Source organism: Chrysemys picta, chromosome 2 (assembly GCF_011386835.1).
Source record: "Chrysemys picta bellii isolate R12L10 chromosome 2, ASM1138683v2, whole genome shotgun sequence".
Lineage (NCBI taxonomy): Eukaryota > Metazoa > Chordata > Testudines > Emydidae > Chrysemys > Chrysemys picta.
In genome coordinates, this window is record NC_088792.1 from 57,002,575 (window position 1) to 57,020,899 (window position 18,325).

The window sequence follows — 18,325 nt, forward strand, 5'->3', positions numbered from 1 at the left end:
AGTATTTTTAAATGGCATTGGGATTCAATACACAGTAGCATATCTTCATGTATTCACTCTTAATGTTGAGGGGAAGGCTAGCTCAGTGGTTTGAGCATTGGCCTACTAAACCCAGTGTTGTGAGTTCAAGCCTTGAGGGGGCCATTTAGGGATCTGGGGCAAAAATCAGTACTTGGTCCTGCTAGTGAAGGCAGGGGGCTGGACTCAATGACCTTTCCAGCTCTATGAGCTAGGTATATCTTAATATATATTCATCTAGCCTAATAGATATCCCAATCCATTTAGATTGTTGCATATCTAATAGTTATGCTGTGAAGTTCTCCCCCAAATAGTAGGAGCTTTTCAGATTTTTCCCATTGAAATTCAGACTTCCTAAAATATTCAGAAAGTTAATTGCTTTCACATGAAATCCAGATTACACTTTGTGTCTCCAAGGTGTGTCTGGGCTCACATCTTTCCTAAAATAATGGATGTTTTAAGAAAATTTAGACACAAATAAGTTGACTTAGACAACCACTATAATAGTTTTGCATTTGTTACTTGTTTTATATCCTCTGTAAACAACACCTGTTATTTTACAATGGTGAAATTAAATGGCTTCAGAAGTCACAGGCAATTTATGAGAGGGAAAATATCCAAATTATACCTCATGAAAGAAGTCATACCATATAAAGCAACAACACATTTTAGGGATATTTTTCTTATTCATTGAATATTGTTTCATCTACCTCTCATTAGCACTCAAATATCTTGGCTGTTACTGCATTGTAAAATAAATAAATTTGTTTGCAGCATACATCATAATGTTGTGGCATCTTATTTTTTTTTTTACTGTTGTTGACATCAGAAATGTTTATTTGAAAGAAATGAACTCACAATGTTTAAAGGGCTGTGTGTATATCCCTGCATGCTGGTTTACGGTCCCACATTTGGACCCAGGCAGGTTGGCCTGCTGCATCCAGGAAGAGATGAATAAGAGGTATTTCCCACTATCATATAATTCACAAATCTTGTATACAGAGTTGACAGTTTCTCCACGTTTATGCAGCAGTTTATTGAACATTATCTTCAGAAGTTATTTCCCAGCCTGCTCAGGCCCCAGTATGGGATCCAAAATCAGTCATTCGACCTAAATAATTTCTAAGGCACATTTAACCTTGTTTTCTAAGCAAGGAACAAAATTATGACAAAGTATACACACACACAAAAAAAGTGATTCCCCCTCTCCATTCACCTGTGTACAGGAGTATGAGACTTTAAAGAGTAATTTTTTTGATGGACAAATAAAATAGCATTAGTGTTCTTTTCCCCATTATCATCATGGTAAAGATAAACATGAAAAAATGCACGTCTTCACTGGGAAATTTTCATGACAATTGTAAGGGGTGAATAAATATAGCATTTTTGGGAAATAAAAATAATGCATGTAGCTTTAATTGATGTTGTGTTGGTTTCTTTAGAATAGACAACTGTCAAAACTCAACTTTATGAGTTAACATTTCTGATGTCAACAGTTTATATTAATGAAAGCCGGATACCGCAAAACTGGGATGGCCCCAAGGCTAATTTAGTTCAAAAACCGGGGACATGTTCAGAGTATAGGAATATCCTCAAAATATTCTGTTGTCTTTAGTGGTAAATAGAGGTAAGAAAGTATCTCTCTAAATATGCACCAGTGCTTAATTAGCTAGTTTCTGAAACTGCTGATGCTATACCTGAACAGCCTCTTTGTTTACCTATTAGCTATTTATTCTAAATTTATAATTAATTGTAAACATTTACTCAAGAAGTTTATAAATGGGGAAGGTGGCTAAAAGTTCTCTAAATGATAAGCATTAAATAAAAAAGTCAGTTATGTTTTAAAAACATATGGCAATTTGATTCAGGAAACAAAAAGAATGATCCATCACATACATTCCTTGTTAAATATAGTAAAACGAACAGCAATTGCCGCCGGTAACTGCAAAAATACACTGACTGCCCTAAAAAATGAGATTTGCTGCCATAAATTACACTGATATCAAATATTCAGCACAGAAGTTCAGATTAAAACAAAAGAATGGCGTGGTAAAATATTGTGATCTGAAAACAATATTCTTCAAAAATAATGAAATATTGTGACTATTGCATCATTGTCTAAAGAGACTTGTTAGATCAAGACATTCAGAATACATTAACATAGTTGATATTTTTTCAGGGGCAGGAAGGGGGAGTTATATGCTGTACTATGATTTTGGGGTTGTATACAGACATTGTTTTAGAAAGTTAACTCCAGACTATGTTGTTATATCAGCATGATCATTATTAAGGGCTCAATCTACTGCACATTAAAGTCAATGGAAAGATTCCATTGACTTCAACAAAGTCCCACCTAATGCCCATGGATTTGTGTGTTTGCATTGCAAAATACGGAAAGCAACATCAACATTTCCTAGTATTGTGAAGCACAGATGTGTTTTCTTCTAATTTTCTACATTTGTAAATGACTGACAAATTTACTGATCCCCCCGACAACCCAGCATAAAATTACTTCCCTTCAAAAACTCAGGTTAAAAAAAAATCTAATATTCCTCAGACCTCACATGATCAATGATGCAAGTTTGCTTAAAAACACAGTGAAGGTATAATTGCAAATCAAACTGCAAGTGTCTGTGAATGACAGATTTTTCTATTTTGGAGAACTTTTTTCAGCCTATATAGTAACAGTAAGTAAAATGCTACAAACCTATCCTGATTTACACTAGTAAAACTTTCCTAGGGTAATTGACATGGAGAATTGCAAAGAAGAAAATATAATGTAACTGCAAAAAGAGGTTTTAAAATGAGCAAACTTTCCATAACTTCTAAAAACCTGATTAATGACATTTCAAGTGAATCAGGGTCATGCTTCCAATTGTGAACTTTAGAAAATATCGGGAAAATCCTTTCATTTTCTCTTCACTATTAGAAAACAGCTTTGTTGGTATGTCTGCTCTTGCATTTGCAATATTTTGAATGTACAATAAAAATGTCATCAATTGCAACTATTGTATTGCCCCTTAATCATTGTCTTTTGTTAGTATGGGATTTTGTGAGTTTCTTTCCCCACTTTGAAAACCTAAATCTGTTCAGTTGTGGGATATAAAACTCAAAGTATAATAAAGCTTCACCTTTCTGTATAGGCTGCATATACGCATATCCCATGTCACCTTCTTAAAAAAACAAAAACAATGTATCAAAAGTCCAGCAAAATCTTCCTGAAAGCCCAAGCACATGAAATGAAATACTAAGCGTTGTAAAAATGGGATTCACTGCATGGTGATTTATAAATTCCAACTCATGCCCCGTAATGAATTATATTCTATATTATACACACGCTCTATACAGACACGCACCCTAGAATGCAACACATACTTAGCATTCATGAGAAAAGTTCCAGTTCTAAGAAAAAGTTTCCAAGGATTGTGCAAGCGTTCAGAAATATGTTTCACTGGCTCAAAAGGGGAATGGGGGTGGGAAAGAGCAGAGCTATCTTGAAACAGAGGGGAAGGAGGGAGGAACCACAATACCAGATGCTAAATACTAATCAAACCTACAAACATTTCCCCTCCTGACCGTAGGCAACTGCTGGCAATTGATTTCACGGTCTATCACGTGCTCACTCTTTTCCATGCTCCAGATAAACTTGCTTTATGATGGAGACATCGAGCGCGGCTTTAGTGACTCTCTGAAGCCTGCTGTCCTCAGAGAAAGGCTTGGAAGAAAGGGAGCCTTAAGGCTGGGACGTGCAGTCCCTCCATCAAGCCCATGGTTTCTCTCTAGACCCCTCTCCCCAGGAGGATCCACACACGCGCGCGCGCCCCGCACCCGCAAGCATAGCAAAGGACGAGCCTTTACCTGAGCTGTCGCTTTTCCTTTTGCCGGACCTCTTATCTGTTTCCACCGGGGACAGCGCCTGCCTGCCATAGTCCCCGGGAGCACATGCAGCCCCCGTCGGGGTATTCGTACCCAGGCTGGAGGAGTTTGAACACAGGACTGGGGGGCTACTGCCCAGCTCCGGGGGACCTCCAGAGTCGGGCTGCAGGCAGAGGCTGTGCCTGGCAGCGGCGGGGGGAGAAGACATCTGAGGAATGTGCCAGTTCGTCTGCAAAGCCTGGTGGTGCTGCTGCTGCTGCTGGTGGTGATGGTGGTGGTGGTGGTGGTGATGGTGGTGCCCTCTGTGATGCTGGCTGGCAAACATGCCCTCTTCATTGGGGTATCCCGCTATGATGCACGAGGAGGAAGAAGTAGACAGCTCGGGGTAGGACATGTGGTCAGATCTTCCATGCAGGGCGAGAGAAGACTGTGAGAACGGGTGCAAGCCCTGTGCGGTGGCATGAGGGCTGCGCAGGCAGCCAAAGAGTGTGTGATCCATGGCATGCAAGTCTCAGGTTCCAGGCAGGAGAGTTTAGGAAGGATCCAACTCCACCACCCTTTGTCAACTTGCACTGTAAACAGATAGGGCTTGGTTGGGGATTTTTTTTTTTTTCCAAAACGGCAACGACACACTTTTCAGCAGCAGAGCTCAGATAATCCAGGTCTTTAGCCCTAGTGGCCAGTCTCCGTTGCATTAAAACACACACACACACACACACACACACACACACACACTCGACCTCGATGAGCTTTCTCAGAGCTACTCAGATGTCAAGAAGTGGGAGAGGTTAACGCCAATAGAAGGTGGTCCCAGAGAACTGCTTGCAGGGGGAAGCGGCTCGGAGAGGTTATAAATACAGTCGTGTGTAATGTGAGCTGGGGGCTGGCTTAGCAACACAGCGACTGACCACATGCAAAAACTCCCTCCACAACTCCAGCACAGTCAGCGAGCCGAGCCCTTTGCATCAACACGCTACAGCCCTGACGGGCCGCTCATCCTGTCTGACACAGGCGGCGGGATAAGATTTTCCCCGGGGGGCCCAGGGGCGTGCAGCACATGAAACGCTGCAACTCCGGAGAAGTAAAAGTGACACTTTATTGCACGGCACAGTCCCCACCCCCACTGTTTTCTACATACATCTGTGAACACGCGGCCCAGTTTCAAACGGGTCGGGGGCCGCCCTCTGATGTAGGCTCCAGGCAGGTCTGGCGCTCCGATGCTTTCTCAGCTCCTCCTCCCCATCAATTGCACTTCGCAGCCGGATTTGGCCCCCTCTGGTCCTGATCACGGACTGTCGCTCTCTTTAATAAGTGTTTCCCGACGAGCCGTGGTGTTTATGGGAAAGGGCAGGTGGAGTTCAGGACCTGCAGGGGATTGTCCTCCAGAATAAAGCGGCCCCTTTCCGCAGGGGGGAGTGGGTGTTTGAGGGGAGAGGGGGAGCTTCAAATCCAAACCTCCAGGCATCCTCACCTGCAGTCCCAGGTGTATTGTCAACAAACGTCCCCCTTGATTTCCTTTGGCCGTTCATCTGTAAACAGGAATATTTTCCCCTAAAACGATCAGAAAGAATCTTGTCTCGGCACTAGAGCAATGATCAGTGCCCCGCAAGGAACTAAGCGCAGATGGGAATAGCAGCCGGGTTATCATTGATAAATTGAAACTGCTGCAAACAACCACACTGGCTCCTGCCACTTCAATTCCCTCTGGTTAATAAATTACAGCAAGAGACGTGTCACTCACTTGTTCCGCTCACATGGCGCGTCTTCAGCTGCAAAGATGATGTCTTAAAATATTAAAAGTATTAAGCACAGATACTTCTGCACTTGCGCTTGGTGCAACTAGAGAGGAGATGTTAGGGCGTTTGTTTTAAAATGAAATGACCGGCAGTTAATGAGCTGCAGAAACAGGTCAATGAAAGACAACAGTTCCCTGCTTTCTGCCATTTCAAAACAGGATCTCAAACCACTTTCTAGTCTCTGCATCTGGAAGTTTGTTTTGTTTCACTTGGTTGTTGTTTTCATTGTCTCAGGTGTCTGGAAAATTTTAAATATGCTTTTGAAATGGCTCATGGAATTAATGGTGACAGCGAACATGACAGTCAGTTGGTTTAAATTAAAGTGCTATTGATCAGAAATCAAGTGATGATCAGTACCATAAATATTTTCCCTTTCTTAAACCCTCGTTCTTCCCCGCTAAATTCCGATACCATTTGGTTCCTGCAATTTAAGTCTAAATTCTTAGGTCCATGTGTGAAAGATAAAATGAATGTCAATTACTATTGGAAAAAATCAGGAATTGAATGAGATTTGCAAGACCTAGTTTCTTAAACGGAAATTGAGCCCTATTTTGTGGGAAATTAGTTTTGCAGACTTTCTAAAAAAAAAAAAAAAAAAAAAAAACTAAAACTTTTGTTCAGCAGCTGCTCCACTTTCCCCTGCAGTTTCAGAGTGAGCTGGAACCTGCAGCAGTCTTTAAACGGTAAGATTTCTCTCCCTCCCCCTTTTTAAAAATCTGATGTTTTAAAAAATTGTTCTTAAGTCAGTTTTCTCTGTAACAAAGCTGTTTTAAACGTATGGTGTCCAGAACGTGAGCGTTGCTGCGGCTGTGACCATCCAAAACTTGATATTTCTTCAGGAAAAAAAAGGAAATATACAGTTACCACACCGATGAAGCATTTTGTGCTCTTCATTGTGCTTATCGTTTCAATGTGTGCTCTAATATTAAAGGAAGAGTACAAAGAAAATGCAATGACTGCACTATTATTTGTTTTGTTAGCTCCCAGTGCTGGGAAAACAGACGCGTTGTCCATAAGGAATATCCTCAGACTCATTAAACAATAACTGAGATATTTACAAAGTATTGTGCTTTGAGTTTTAGATTGTTTTGCGAGATAAATCCAAGTTACGATAGAATAGTCACTTTATTGATAAAAACAGTTTTTGTTGAAATAAACAGCTGAGATTAGATGAGTTTTGTTTCAGGTAACTTGTAAATAACGATTAAGCACAGTTCCTTTCATCTCTAATAGGTGCAACTTCCCTTTACGTGCCCAGTGATTGGGCTGAGTTCTCTTCCACAGTGTCAGATGTTAACAACATGTCCTGAAGTTTCTTACCAACCTGTTCCTGTCAATCAGTCTCTGGAAATGTGGAACAAGGAGTCTTGAAGGGGAAAAAATAGAAATGCAGAGGGAGACCGACACAGTTTGAGCCATAAAATATCTAAGCAGTTGAAAAGAGGTTAGAAAAATTATTGTTCCAGATCAAATACAATATGAAAGATGGGTTTTTAATTCTAGACGGTTGAGGGACACTGGTACAATTTCTCTACAATAAAAAGCAAATAAGTGAAGCACAATGAGAGGAAGTGGAAAAAAGGAAGATAAAATTTCCAAAAGAAACAGAAGTCAGAGCCAAATAGCATTTGGGGAGGAGGGGGGGGGGTAAAAGAAGAGGCGGATCCAAAAGGTGAAAAGAAGAGAGGGAATAACTGAAAACTCTTTAGTTGTCATACAATTACTCCTGCTGTATTTCAGAATCAATTACGATGACTGGTGACTAAATTTTATAAAAAGCAACAGAGGGTCCTGTGGCACCTTTGAGACTAACAGAAGTACTGGGAGCATAAGCTCCCAACATCTTGCATCTGAAGAAGTGAGGTTCTTACCCACGAAAGCTTATGCTCCCAGTACTTCTGTTAGTCTCAAAGGTGCCACAGGACCCTCTGTTGCTTTTTACAGATTCAGACTAACACGGCTACCCCTCTGATACTTGACTAAATTTTAGTTGGTTCTACCTCTGCTAATAAAAACATGAGTTCTAAAACAAAGCGTTATAATTTTTCAAGTTCTTAATGGAAGCAAAGAAGAATGTGCTTGCTCCACATGAAAATATCAAATATTTTCGAGGCCATTATGCTTCACTTTTAAACAATGAAAGCAAACACAAATATATGTAATCAACTTTAAAACAAATTAGTAATTTACAACATTTACTGAAATTTACCAGAAGTAAGGCATTACCAGATATAATAAATAATGTATAGATTTATTACAGTCACTCGCACAATCTTCCAGTTTCAGTTAATTAAGAAAAATAGTTTTAAATCAAGAGAATTCTAATACAAAACTTTTTATTGAAGTAATTCTGCGAAGAAAAATGTGCATGGTCATTGGACTTCGACATTATTGGTTGGATCCATGTTATAGTTTCTATAATACCTAGCTGATCTACATATCTGAGAAAATCACGAGTTAAGTCAAGTCAGTGCCACCAAATTTGCCCAAAGCTTCTAATGCCAAGGGAAACAAATAGAATGTTTTAGATGTATGAAAACTGCAAACCATCTAGCTCATAAAACAGTTGGACCAACACCGTTTTAGATGTCATTTATGCTCTTCTAAAGTAGGTTAATGCTTGCATCTGGTTTTTTAATTTTAGTTTGATTTATTGTAAAAAAAAAAATAGAGATGATCTGAAAAATGACCCAAATGAATAAATGTAAATTTCTTTTGCATCAACTTCTGAACTGCAGTTCAGTCTCTCATATCCGAGATTATATCCATTATCTCCCTGAATATTTAGGCTACACTGATCACTTTTTTAATGATGATAGTGATGCGGTTAAATGGGAAAGTTTTACATTTGTGTGGGGCTGCAGTCTATTCATACATCTGTATTACAGTAAAATCAGATCAATGGAAACATTATAGGGCCAGATCCTCACTTGGTGTAACTTGTCTTGGCTTCATTAAAGTCAGTGGAGCTATGACAATTTTCACCGGCTGAGGATCTGACCCTTAATGTCTAAATGTAAAGCTTAACAATTATTTGTTTATTTTAGTAATAGATTTCATTGTACCCAAGGGTTATCAAAGTGAAATGACTTTTTATTGTGCTGTATAGGTTTAATTATCATCAATGTATTTCTTCACAGCAGCTTGGTCAAACCAAGCACCATTATTTTAACATTTCAGCTAATACAGATGTTTCACAACAGATGTTTATTTTCAGGGTGGGTTTTCTGCCTAACTCACCCAGAAGCAACATTTATTTACTTATATTGATCCCTGTCCTGCAACAAAGAGCAACAAATATAATGGATGAAGTAATATTGCCATTGATTAAAACATAAAGATGCTGTGCTGCCTATAACTGAATCTTTGCCCATAAAATGAATAATTTGTTGACTTGAAAACCAATGAATCCCTGTATAGAGTTAAAAGGGGATAAAGATCACATTTACATTCATAAATCTAGAATATGCTTTAAAATTTTCATTGTATCTAATTGTAAAAGCAATTTTTGGTAAGAAAATGCCATCTCCATAAATTATAGCACACAACCTGAACGTTGTATTTTTTGGGGAGTAGTACTGGGATGTATTACCATTAATATTTGCATGTGCCATAGTATAATGCTTGTCAGACATAATTTTTTTGGGGGAAAGCAAACAAAAACTCCCTACAGAATATCTATAAAACCATGGAGCATGGATCTGTATTTACTGCTCCATCTCCCATATAAACTTGAATTTTGTTCCAATTTTCATGATCTCCAAGCATTAAAATTGTTAAGCTATGACAGTACTTTAGGATTTTTCATAAAAGCTGTGCTAAACTGTAAGGCCCTCACTGAAAGTGATTTACAAGTTTGTATTAAATCATTAAAGTTTATTACCAGTACAATCCATTCAGTAAAGCAAAATGTCTTATTTTTTATTTAAAATAAATTTCCTATTTTTTAAAAAAATGTTCATGATATATGAGGCTTCACATCTTCACTTTGAAGTCGGTAATTTCTTTGGCGTTTAAATTGTCACCTTTTGTCACATATAGGATGCTAAAAAACCTCAAAACTAGTTCTTTTAAAAAACAGGGATGGGGAGCTTTATTTTATTTTTATTTTTTTGCTTTTTAAGTGAATAATTTATTGGTGCCAACATTACTGTCTTGTACAATATCCTCTTATTTCCAGATCTATACATTATATTGCAATTTACTGCTTCATTTTCTCTTTAGCATCATCTCTGGTCTGTAAATTTTGCGTATTTTAGTTTGTATACTACAATACAGCCCTTGTTAATATTTAGACATATATTCAATATGCATGTATAGGCAAGTGAATGATTCATTAAAACAATATTTTTGATAATTGCATAGTTTGACACAGTATATACACATTTAATGCTTTTGCTGAAACTATATTACTGAGGAACTCAAAGTAATTTTGCATATTATGCAGTTTTTTTATTTGTCTGCTTGGGTTTTGGATTTCAGTTTTTACAGCTTTTGAAAAAGACATTTTATTGGAGCCCTCGTTTAAAAAAAATGATTGAATCATGGTGGCTAATTCGATGTATTTTGAACACACTGTATGTGAAACAGTACTTATTGCAATGTGCATTTAGTGTATATTTTGTATCATGAGAAATTATCAACAAAAAGCTAAATTACAGATGGCTGTTATGATAAATATTTGTACGTCAAATATTTTGACAAAAGATGTATATCTCTTTAATGGATAAAATATGTAGTTTACCCAAGTTACATATATAAGCTTAACTACAGAGGAACATTATCAGTACCTAAAATTTTCTGGTGCTGTTGTTCAGCTGATTTTTTCAGGCGTTGTGGGACCAAGGATGGGGCACATTTCATAATTTGCTTCTCTCAGTTAGGGGAATTTAGCAGGCCAATGTGTGAGTGACCTTATGCCACTAATCTCATACATTGTTTACAGGCTAAAGACAAGTACTATAGCCCCTGCTTTGTGTCCTCCTGCCCATTCACACTGTTAATTACAGGAGTTTGAGAAAGGAGAAATACGGACCAAGAATAAATAAGTAAAATACCTAACTGTTACCGGCTATTGGTAGATTGTGAACTCTTCAAATACAATTATCACTAGCTCCACAGGGGTATTTTATTATTCGTAGCACTGTAGCATCTAAGAGCCCTAGTCATGGACCAGTACCCCACTGTGCAAGGTGCTGTACAAGCACAGGACAAAGACTGGTTTTGCCCATAAGAGCTTAGGCTCTGATCCTGCAATCTGCTCTGGATGGGCAGATACCTGGGGCCTCCTGGAGCTCCACTTATGTCCACTGGAGTTTTTACTAAGTGGAGTCAATTGTGGGATTGGAACCTAATTAACAATCACTACAGGGAATAAAGTCCTAACAAGGGTATGTATGTTTTTACACATACCTGCCTCATCTATTCCAAACACCAATGTCTCTATGTTAGCAGCAGACCTTGGATGGGGGAAACACATTATGAAGGAATAGTTTGTTTAAACATATAGCATATACATTAACTTTTGAAGAAGATGCAGCCTATGCCCAAGTGCGTGCAAAATTCTTATTGCCTTGAGCATTAATTGTTCATCGTCTCATTAACTTGGGAGCCAGTAACATGAGCTTAATTACATTAGATTACTATTTTTGAATGTTATTTTTAGATGCTCTAGTGGTGGTTTGCTAAGGTAAAAAGGTAGAGCTGGATGCCATTTCCCTAAGAAATGCATGGCAGAACTTTCTTCTGTTTCTAGGACATCTAGTATGAGGTGTGCAAAAAGAGCTCAATCTACAAATGCCAGAATACTAAATCATCTCTGCATTTTGGAGGTTCTGATTCAGCAAAGCTCTTTAAGCACATGAGGTGTCCCATTGGAACCAAAGAGACTACTACTGTGTTTAAGTTCTGACTTCAGTACTGGGCAAACTGGTTGAAACTATAGTAAAGAACAAAATTGTCAGACATATGGATGAACGTAATTTGTTGGAGAAGAGTCAACATGGTTTTTGTAAAGGGAAATCATGCCCCACCAATCTACTAGAATTCTTTGAGGGGGTCGACAAGCATGTGGACATGAGGGATCCAGTGGACATAGCGTATTTAGATTTTCAGAAAGCCTTTGACAAGGTCCCTCACCAAAGGCTCTTAAGCAAAGTAAGCTGTCATGGGATAAGAGGGAAGGTCTTCGCATGGATTGGTAACTGGTTAAAAGATAGGAAACAAAGGGTAGGAATAAGTGGTCTGTTTTCAGAATGGAAAGAGGTAAATAGTGGTGTCCCCCGGGGTCTGTACTGGAGCCAGTACTGTTAAACATATTCATAAATGATCTGGAAAAAGGGGTAAAGAGTGAGGTGGCAAAATTTGCAGAGGATACAAAACTACTCAAGATAGTTAAGTCCCAGACAGACTGCAAAGATCTACAAAAGGGTGTCTCAAAACTGGGTGACTGGGCAACAAAATGGCAGATGAAATTCAGTATTGATAAATGTAAAGGAATGCGTATTGGAAAACATAATCCCAACTATACATATAAAATGATGGGGTCTAAATTAGCTATTACCACTCAAGAAAGAGATCTTGGAGTCATTGTGGATAGTTCTCTGAAAACATCCAGTCAATGTGCAGCAACAGTCAAAAAAGCAAACAGAATGTTGGGAATCATTAAGAAAGAAATAGATAAAAAGATAGAAAATATCATATTGTCTCTATATAAATCCATGGTATGCCCACCTCTTGAACATTGTGTGCAGATATGGTCGCCCCATCTCAAAAAAGATATATTGGAATTGGAAAAGGTTCAGAAAAAGGCAACAAAAATGATTAGTGGTATGGAACGGCTGCCATATTAGGAGAGATTAATAAGACTGGGCCTTTTGAGCTTGGAAAAGAGATGACTAAGGGGGGATATGATTGAGGTCTAAAAAAATCATGACTGGTGTGGAGAAAGTAAATAAGGAAGTGTTATTCACTCCTTCTCATAACACAAGAACTAGGGGTCACCAAATGAAATTAATAGGCAGCAGTTTTAAAACAAAGAAAAGGAAGTATTTTTCACACATCGCACAGTCAACCTGTGGAACTCCTTGCCAGAGGATATTGTGAAGGTCAAGACTATAAAATGGTTCAAAAAAGAACCAGATAAATTAGTGCCCAGGATGGGCAGGGATGGTGTCCCGAGCCTCTGTTTGCCAGAAGCTGGGAATGGGTAACAAGGAATGGATCACTTGATGATTACCTGTTCTGTTCATTCCCTCTGGGGCACCTGGCATTGGCCACAGTCAGAAGACAGGATACTGGGCTAGATGGCCCTTTGGTGTGACCCAGTATGGCTGTTCTTATGTTCAAGTTAGGCATGTGCTTTTGTGTCTTGATTTGAGTACTAAAATTGTTGATCCTTTGGACGAGTACCTATATCCTCCAGAAATGTATCTTTTAGATTATTACCACGTGGTCCCTAATAGACTATTGTTCACTCAAAACTTTGAATAGATAGTTATGCATATACTCTACTAGCACCTGAAATGGACACACTATGATATCTGTGTCACTTCTTTTGCTTTAATAGGCAATGCACTTTGACATCCTCAGAGGGAACATTAACAGGCATGACTCTGGTTTATGTAAGCTATTTTGGTCAGGCACTGTTTATTACTATATATATGTACAGTGCCAACACCAGGGTATAATGATCCTATCTGGGGCCTTTAGGCACAACTCTCATACAAATAATATGATTCTACACAAATTTCAGATACTTCGGGACTCAAATGCAAAACCCAACACTTAGGGACATTGTCCAGATTTGTGCAATTCCCTCGAGCACTGTGTGTCCATGGGGTCGTTCATACATTTTGTTGTTGCACATATATAACAGATTTAATTTTTCATTAATAAGTAATCCGAGGATATTTCAATACAAGCTACTAAAATACAGCAAACTAAAAATATTTTCCATGTATTTAACTGTTTCAAAATTCCATGTGCAAGAGAGAACAACAAAAAGGAATTAACTCATAACATATGCAACTCCTGTTTGTGCAAGATTAGTATATGCCCCTAAATCTAGATTGCAGCATCTGGTGGTGCAGAACATGCCTCTAATGAAAGGAAAAGGCATAAGAAAACATCAGTGTTTTGGCTATGTTATACTGAATGTTGTGGCATTTGCTTCATGTCACCAAATACTGCAGCTCTTTCTAAAGTAATATAGCACACTGGTCAAATAAATTGCTTTGGGGGCATTTAGGATTTCCCCACCACCAAACTTGTTATCGGCAGCAGGAACTGGCTGCGATTTGGTGGTAAATCATTATTTACAGTAAAATCTTGTTTATCTAACCTCTTTTAATTTGAAACAAAAATTTGAATTAAAAGGTCCAATAAGAAAAATGCATCCAATTATACAAACTCCCAGGTGTACAAATAATTTTTGCTGTCACCAAAACTTTTCCGATAAAATTTGCGCTGTATATTTGCTAATCCTTCATTGGGTTAAGTTCTTTGAATCCTACAGAGTCCTAGAATTACTTATTCTCAAAATTCTACTAAATCTCCATTACTAGCCTACTGTATACTATTAATAAAATCTAAAATAATTCATCCCCCAAATGTCTTCTATTATAAAATGTCTTAAACTTGACCCTATAAAGTGCTGAGCCCTTTCTACTCACAGTCACTTCACAGGAGACCCTCAGCCCTTTACAGGGTCAGCCCCATAGTTAAAGTGTAATAGAAATTAAAAAATAATCAATTAAACATAATTACTATTTCAGAGTGATTTGAAGAGACACACTGAAAACTGCATTTTAACATAAAAATGTTAATAAAAAGTCCAGCAGCTAAGCTGATTTATTAATACATTAAAAAAGTGATCCTGAATTTCCTGCACACCTCAAAATCCCAGTGACGTCTTATTGCGGATATCAGATTTGTGGACGTGCAAAGGTTTGCAGGATCAAACCTCTAATTTTGGCATTTTCTTTAAATTTACCTTTATAAATCAACTCAATTCTATGAGCTTATAGAGCAAAGCATTATGGAAAGGGAGTATCCATGTATGCTACTGATTTCTATTTATAGAAAATGCAAATGCCTAATTAATCTTTGAAAATCACATTGTTAAATTGTATATATAAAATCACCCACACACGCACACACACACACATGCAAAAAATATGCCAGCATCTCACTCTCTTCAAAACCTATTGTATGATTAAAACAAACTATGTTAGGTCTATTCTCTTCTTAATAGTAATGAGGGTTGTTACATAGGCACACTGTACAGAAGAAAACAAACCCTCTGACACTAAAACTGTTACTCTGTACCTTTATGTACCCATATGTACTCACTTACTCTGCGAAGCATTATCCAAAGTATCTAATGTAACATATCCTGTAAAACTGTACACTTGTCCCTAGCATAGCATTGAACTGTCGAAGATAAAAGATTACAGATAAGGTGCAACAAACTCTAACAAAGAGAAGTCCAAAACTGTTTGACATTTTAACCTGCTAAATGTGGAGTTTTGCACTCGTTTTCGGGGGTTTATATCTAGCCTTCTCTTATGCATGTAGAGTTCTTCATTGTATATGACACACTGCGGCTATGGTAACAAGATTCTTTTTTTAAAATATACCTTGATGATGAGAGTATTTGGCTCTAAAAATAAAGTCATACATCTCATTTCTGATATGTCAGGCATGGCATGAATCCAGAGGTGAGTGCAATAAATTTACCCTGTACAATCTGTAGTCAACCCAACCTTTCCAAACTAGGTCCCATAAATATGAAAATGCATTGTTTGTTTGTTTTATATTTTTTAAAAAGTTTCCTTTATTGGTATTCATAATACTTTGTACCAAATGTAAGGAAATAGGCATATCACATTAAACTCAGGGATATGCTTTCACAGTCATTTATTGTGTAAAGCTAGTAAACATTTCCTGGCAAACAATTTAGAGTTCATAAATTCCACCCTAACACTACTTCCGTAGCTAGATGCAATGCACCATACACGAGAGTATTAGCTCAGTCTCTCTCATCCGGAATGGGTGGATTAGAATTGAAAAGTCCTCATCCCCCATTATAGCACCACGTATCTTGAAAGTCTATCCTGTCTTAGAGAAATATACTTCTCTCAGATCTGTTTGGTGGATCACAACTCAAATTCTGCTGTCCCTGGCTATTTAATCTAGCAACATTTCTGAAGTGTCTACCAAGAGAGCATGATGTGCCAATATCTCTTTGGTATCAAAGCGAGTTCCACACACATACAGAAGGGAGAATGGAATATCAGAAACAAGGTCTACCATGCAAGGCAGATTTGTGGGGGAAAATTTACTCTTATGTTAAGGGTGGGGAAGGAAGGAAAAGGTAAAATTTCAACTTTAGAGGAACTAACTCTATTCATGATTCCCAGGTTTCCTATATAACTAGTTAACCATTGTTATTAAACCAGCTCAGCAACATCTTCAAAGGTATTGAGTCTGTTACTATTTCCAGTAATTTTTCTCTAGTTCTCTTGTTTAGGTGTTTATAGAATGAGGGATTATTAAGGGAACAGTTGACCTATAAAGATTATTGGAGAGTTGAATTTTTTCTCTAGTTCTTGCAATGTGTGTATGTTGATGTATATTGGGGGGGGGGGGGAAATCTTAGACTAAATAAAAATCATATAAACTATTTGAGTTTGAAGAATTCTCATCAAATGGCCACATTCAAAACACAAATAGCTTGCATGAAAGGGTTAGTATCCCCATTACAGGTACTGTAAATATTAATATTATTCACATTAAAGCAACATTTTCCAGATTTTCTGATTGAAAACAAAGGGTTAGCAAAAAGCGTGGATTGTTGCCAAGGTTTCAAAGAGTGACTTGAAAGGGTTCAGTCACCATTAGCTTTACCGTTTTCAGAGATTTGGGGGTTTTAACTTGTTTGTTTCCACCATTCCCCAAGAATGCCCTGTCCTAGAAGCTATCTTCTGGTGCAGGATCTTTATTTTTTTTCTGGTTAGATACTGCAGCTTTGGTGAGAATTATCAAAATATTTTTTTCCGGAAACACTAGATCTCTTTTCTTGGCTTGCATGAGCGGGGAGAGGCTCGAAAAAAGGATTTTATTCTCCTGATACTGAGTATCTTGCTTTTTCCTTGCTGCTTTTAGAAATCTGTCACCCCTCTTATATGAGACATGGCTTCTATAAATGTGCACTAGCTTTGTTCACTGCTCTCCATATAGACATTCCACAGCCTCTTTCCATAAATAAACAAAGCTCCTTTTTTTTTTTAGGTTGATTATTAGATGATCAGCAAGGGTTCTAGTAACAAAAGCAACTATGTCCACCTTTCAGTGCTAGGAGATGATCAGGTTAGTTTTTAGGATTGCATCTGATTTTTCTCTCCAAATTCTCCATTGTCATAGTGCTTATCAACACACATCACAAGAGGTCTTCATCTCGTATACCTAGAGACGCCACTCCACAACCTCATTCTGCACCGCTCCTGCATCTGTCAGCCATTGAACCTGGCCAAGAGTCTTTCTATATTATTCTCAAGAGAGGTAATTTGTGGCCTGTGATTTGTTCTACTTAATGTGTAGTGATAAAGGCCTAGAGCCAGAAAAAGACTTAAGCACATTTTTAACTAATGTACTTCAGTCCTTTGCTGGCTCTGGGTCCTAGTCAGTTTCCCTTCAGTTTGCTCATGAGGAAAGAAAGAACAAAGATTTACACCCAAATTGTTCAGCACAGATCCAATATGTCTCAGTCAATGTCTCAAGGACCATCTTCACTGGTGAGAGGGCATTTTACTATCTATGGCCCTGAACCACAAAGGGACTTAGGCACGGTAGTGCAAAATTTTAGGCCCCTAGAAATCATTGGAACAATATTGGGATCCCCAAATCCTGAATTAGGCACCTAGGTTCCCTATACAATGGAGAGAGAGAGATGCCTGTGAATAGGCTCCACAAAAGACAGCATGCTAGGTGGCTGCCTGCCTATGCTAACCAATGGCAGATAACAAGAGGGATGGGTCCTAAGCCTCGCCCCTCTCATGGAATTAGGCACCTCTTTCGTGGATTCAGGCAGCTTAGACGCTTAAGCCGTTTCTTGCAATAATGTGTTGTGTGCCTGCCTCATCTCATCTCACATCACAAAAAATGGGGGGGGGGGGGCTGGTGGCAGTGCCTACCTTATAAGGGTTAAGACCAGTGGCTAGAGCACTTGGATATGGGAGACCTGGGTTCAGTTCCTGACGCTGCCTGATAGAAGACCTCTGTTCAAATCCCTTCTTCCCATCTCTCAGGAGATATTGGGATATTCTGATATGGGTTTCCCTCAGTCTTTCTTGTTTAAGCTGTTTCACTCTGTATAAATACTTAATTAAATCATTGCACAAGAGAGAGAATGATTCTATAGCATGGGAGTTAGGGCCCACACCTGGGAGGTAGGAGACCACTGTTCAAATCTTTTCTCCCCATCATGCAGTCTCCTACCTCCCAGATTGCACAGGCTATTAACACTACCTCGCACCTGCACACTAACCTAACAACCCAAATGAGACCAAAGCATTCCCATCTACAGGAGACTAGACTATTATGTGCCACAGGCACAGAAGAGGAGGGACCGAGGT

General features: G+C 38.5%; 1 protein-coding gene and 1 long non-coding RNA gene across 6 annotated transcripts in view; one reads left to right on the plus strand and one right to left on the minus strand.

Moving 5' to 3' along the window:
- MEOX2 (mesenchyme homeobox 2) overlaps positions 1-5,510 on the minus strand; it is a 71,528-nt gene extending 66,018 nt beyond the window's left edge. Inside the window, exon 1 of the mRNA XM_005306645.5 lies at positions 3,877-5,510. Within this exon, the coding sequence (XP_005306702.1) occupies positions 3,877-4,393 (517 nt within the window). The 5' untranslated portion in view covers positions 4,394-5,510. The remainder of the gene's footprint in view (positions 1-3,876) is intronic.
- Positions 5,511-5,716: 206 nt separating this feature from the next.
- LOC101940774 (uncharacterized) overlaps positions 5,717-18,325 on the plus strand; it is a 39,008-nt gene continuing 26,399 nt past the window's right edge. For all 5 annotated transcript variants that reach the window (XR_006175968.2, XR_010598271.1, XR_010598270.1 and 2 more), the window contains exons 1-3: positions 5,717-6,373; positions 6,924-7,134; positions 17,115-17,252. This is a non-coding gene — a long non-coding RNA (uncharacterized LOC101940774). The remainder of the gene's footprint in view (positions 6,374-6,923; positions 7,135-17,114; positions 17,253-18,325) is intronic.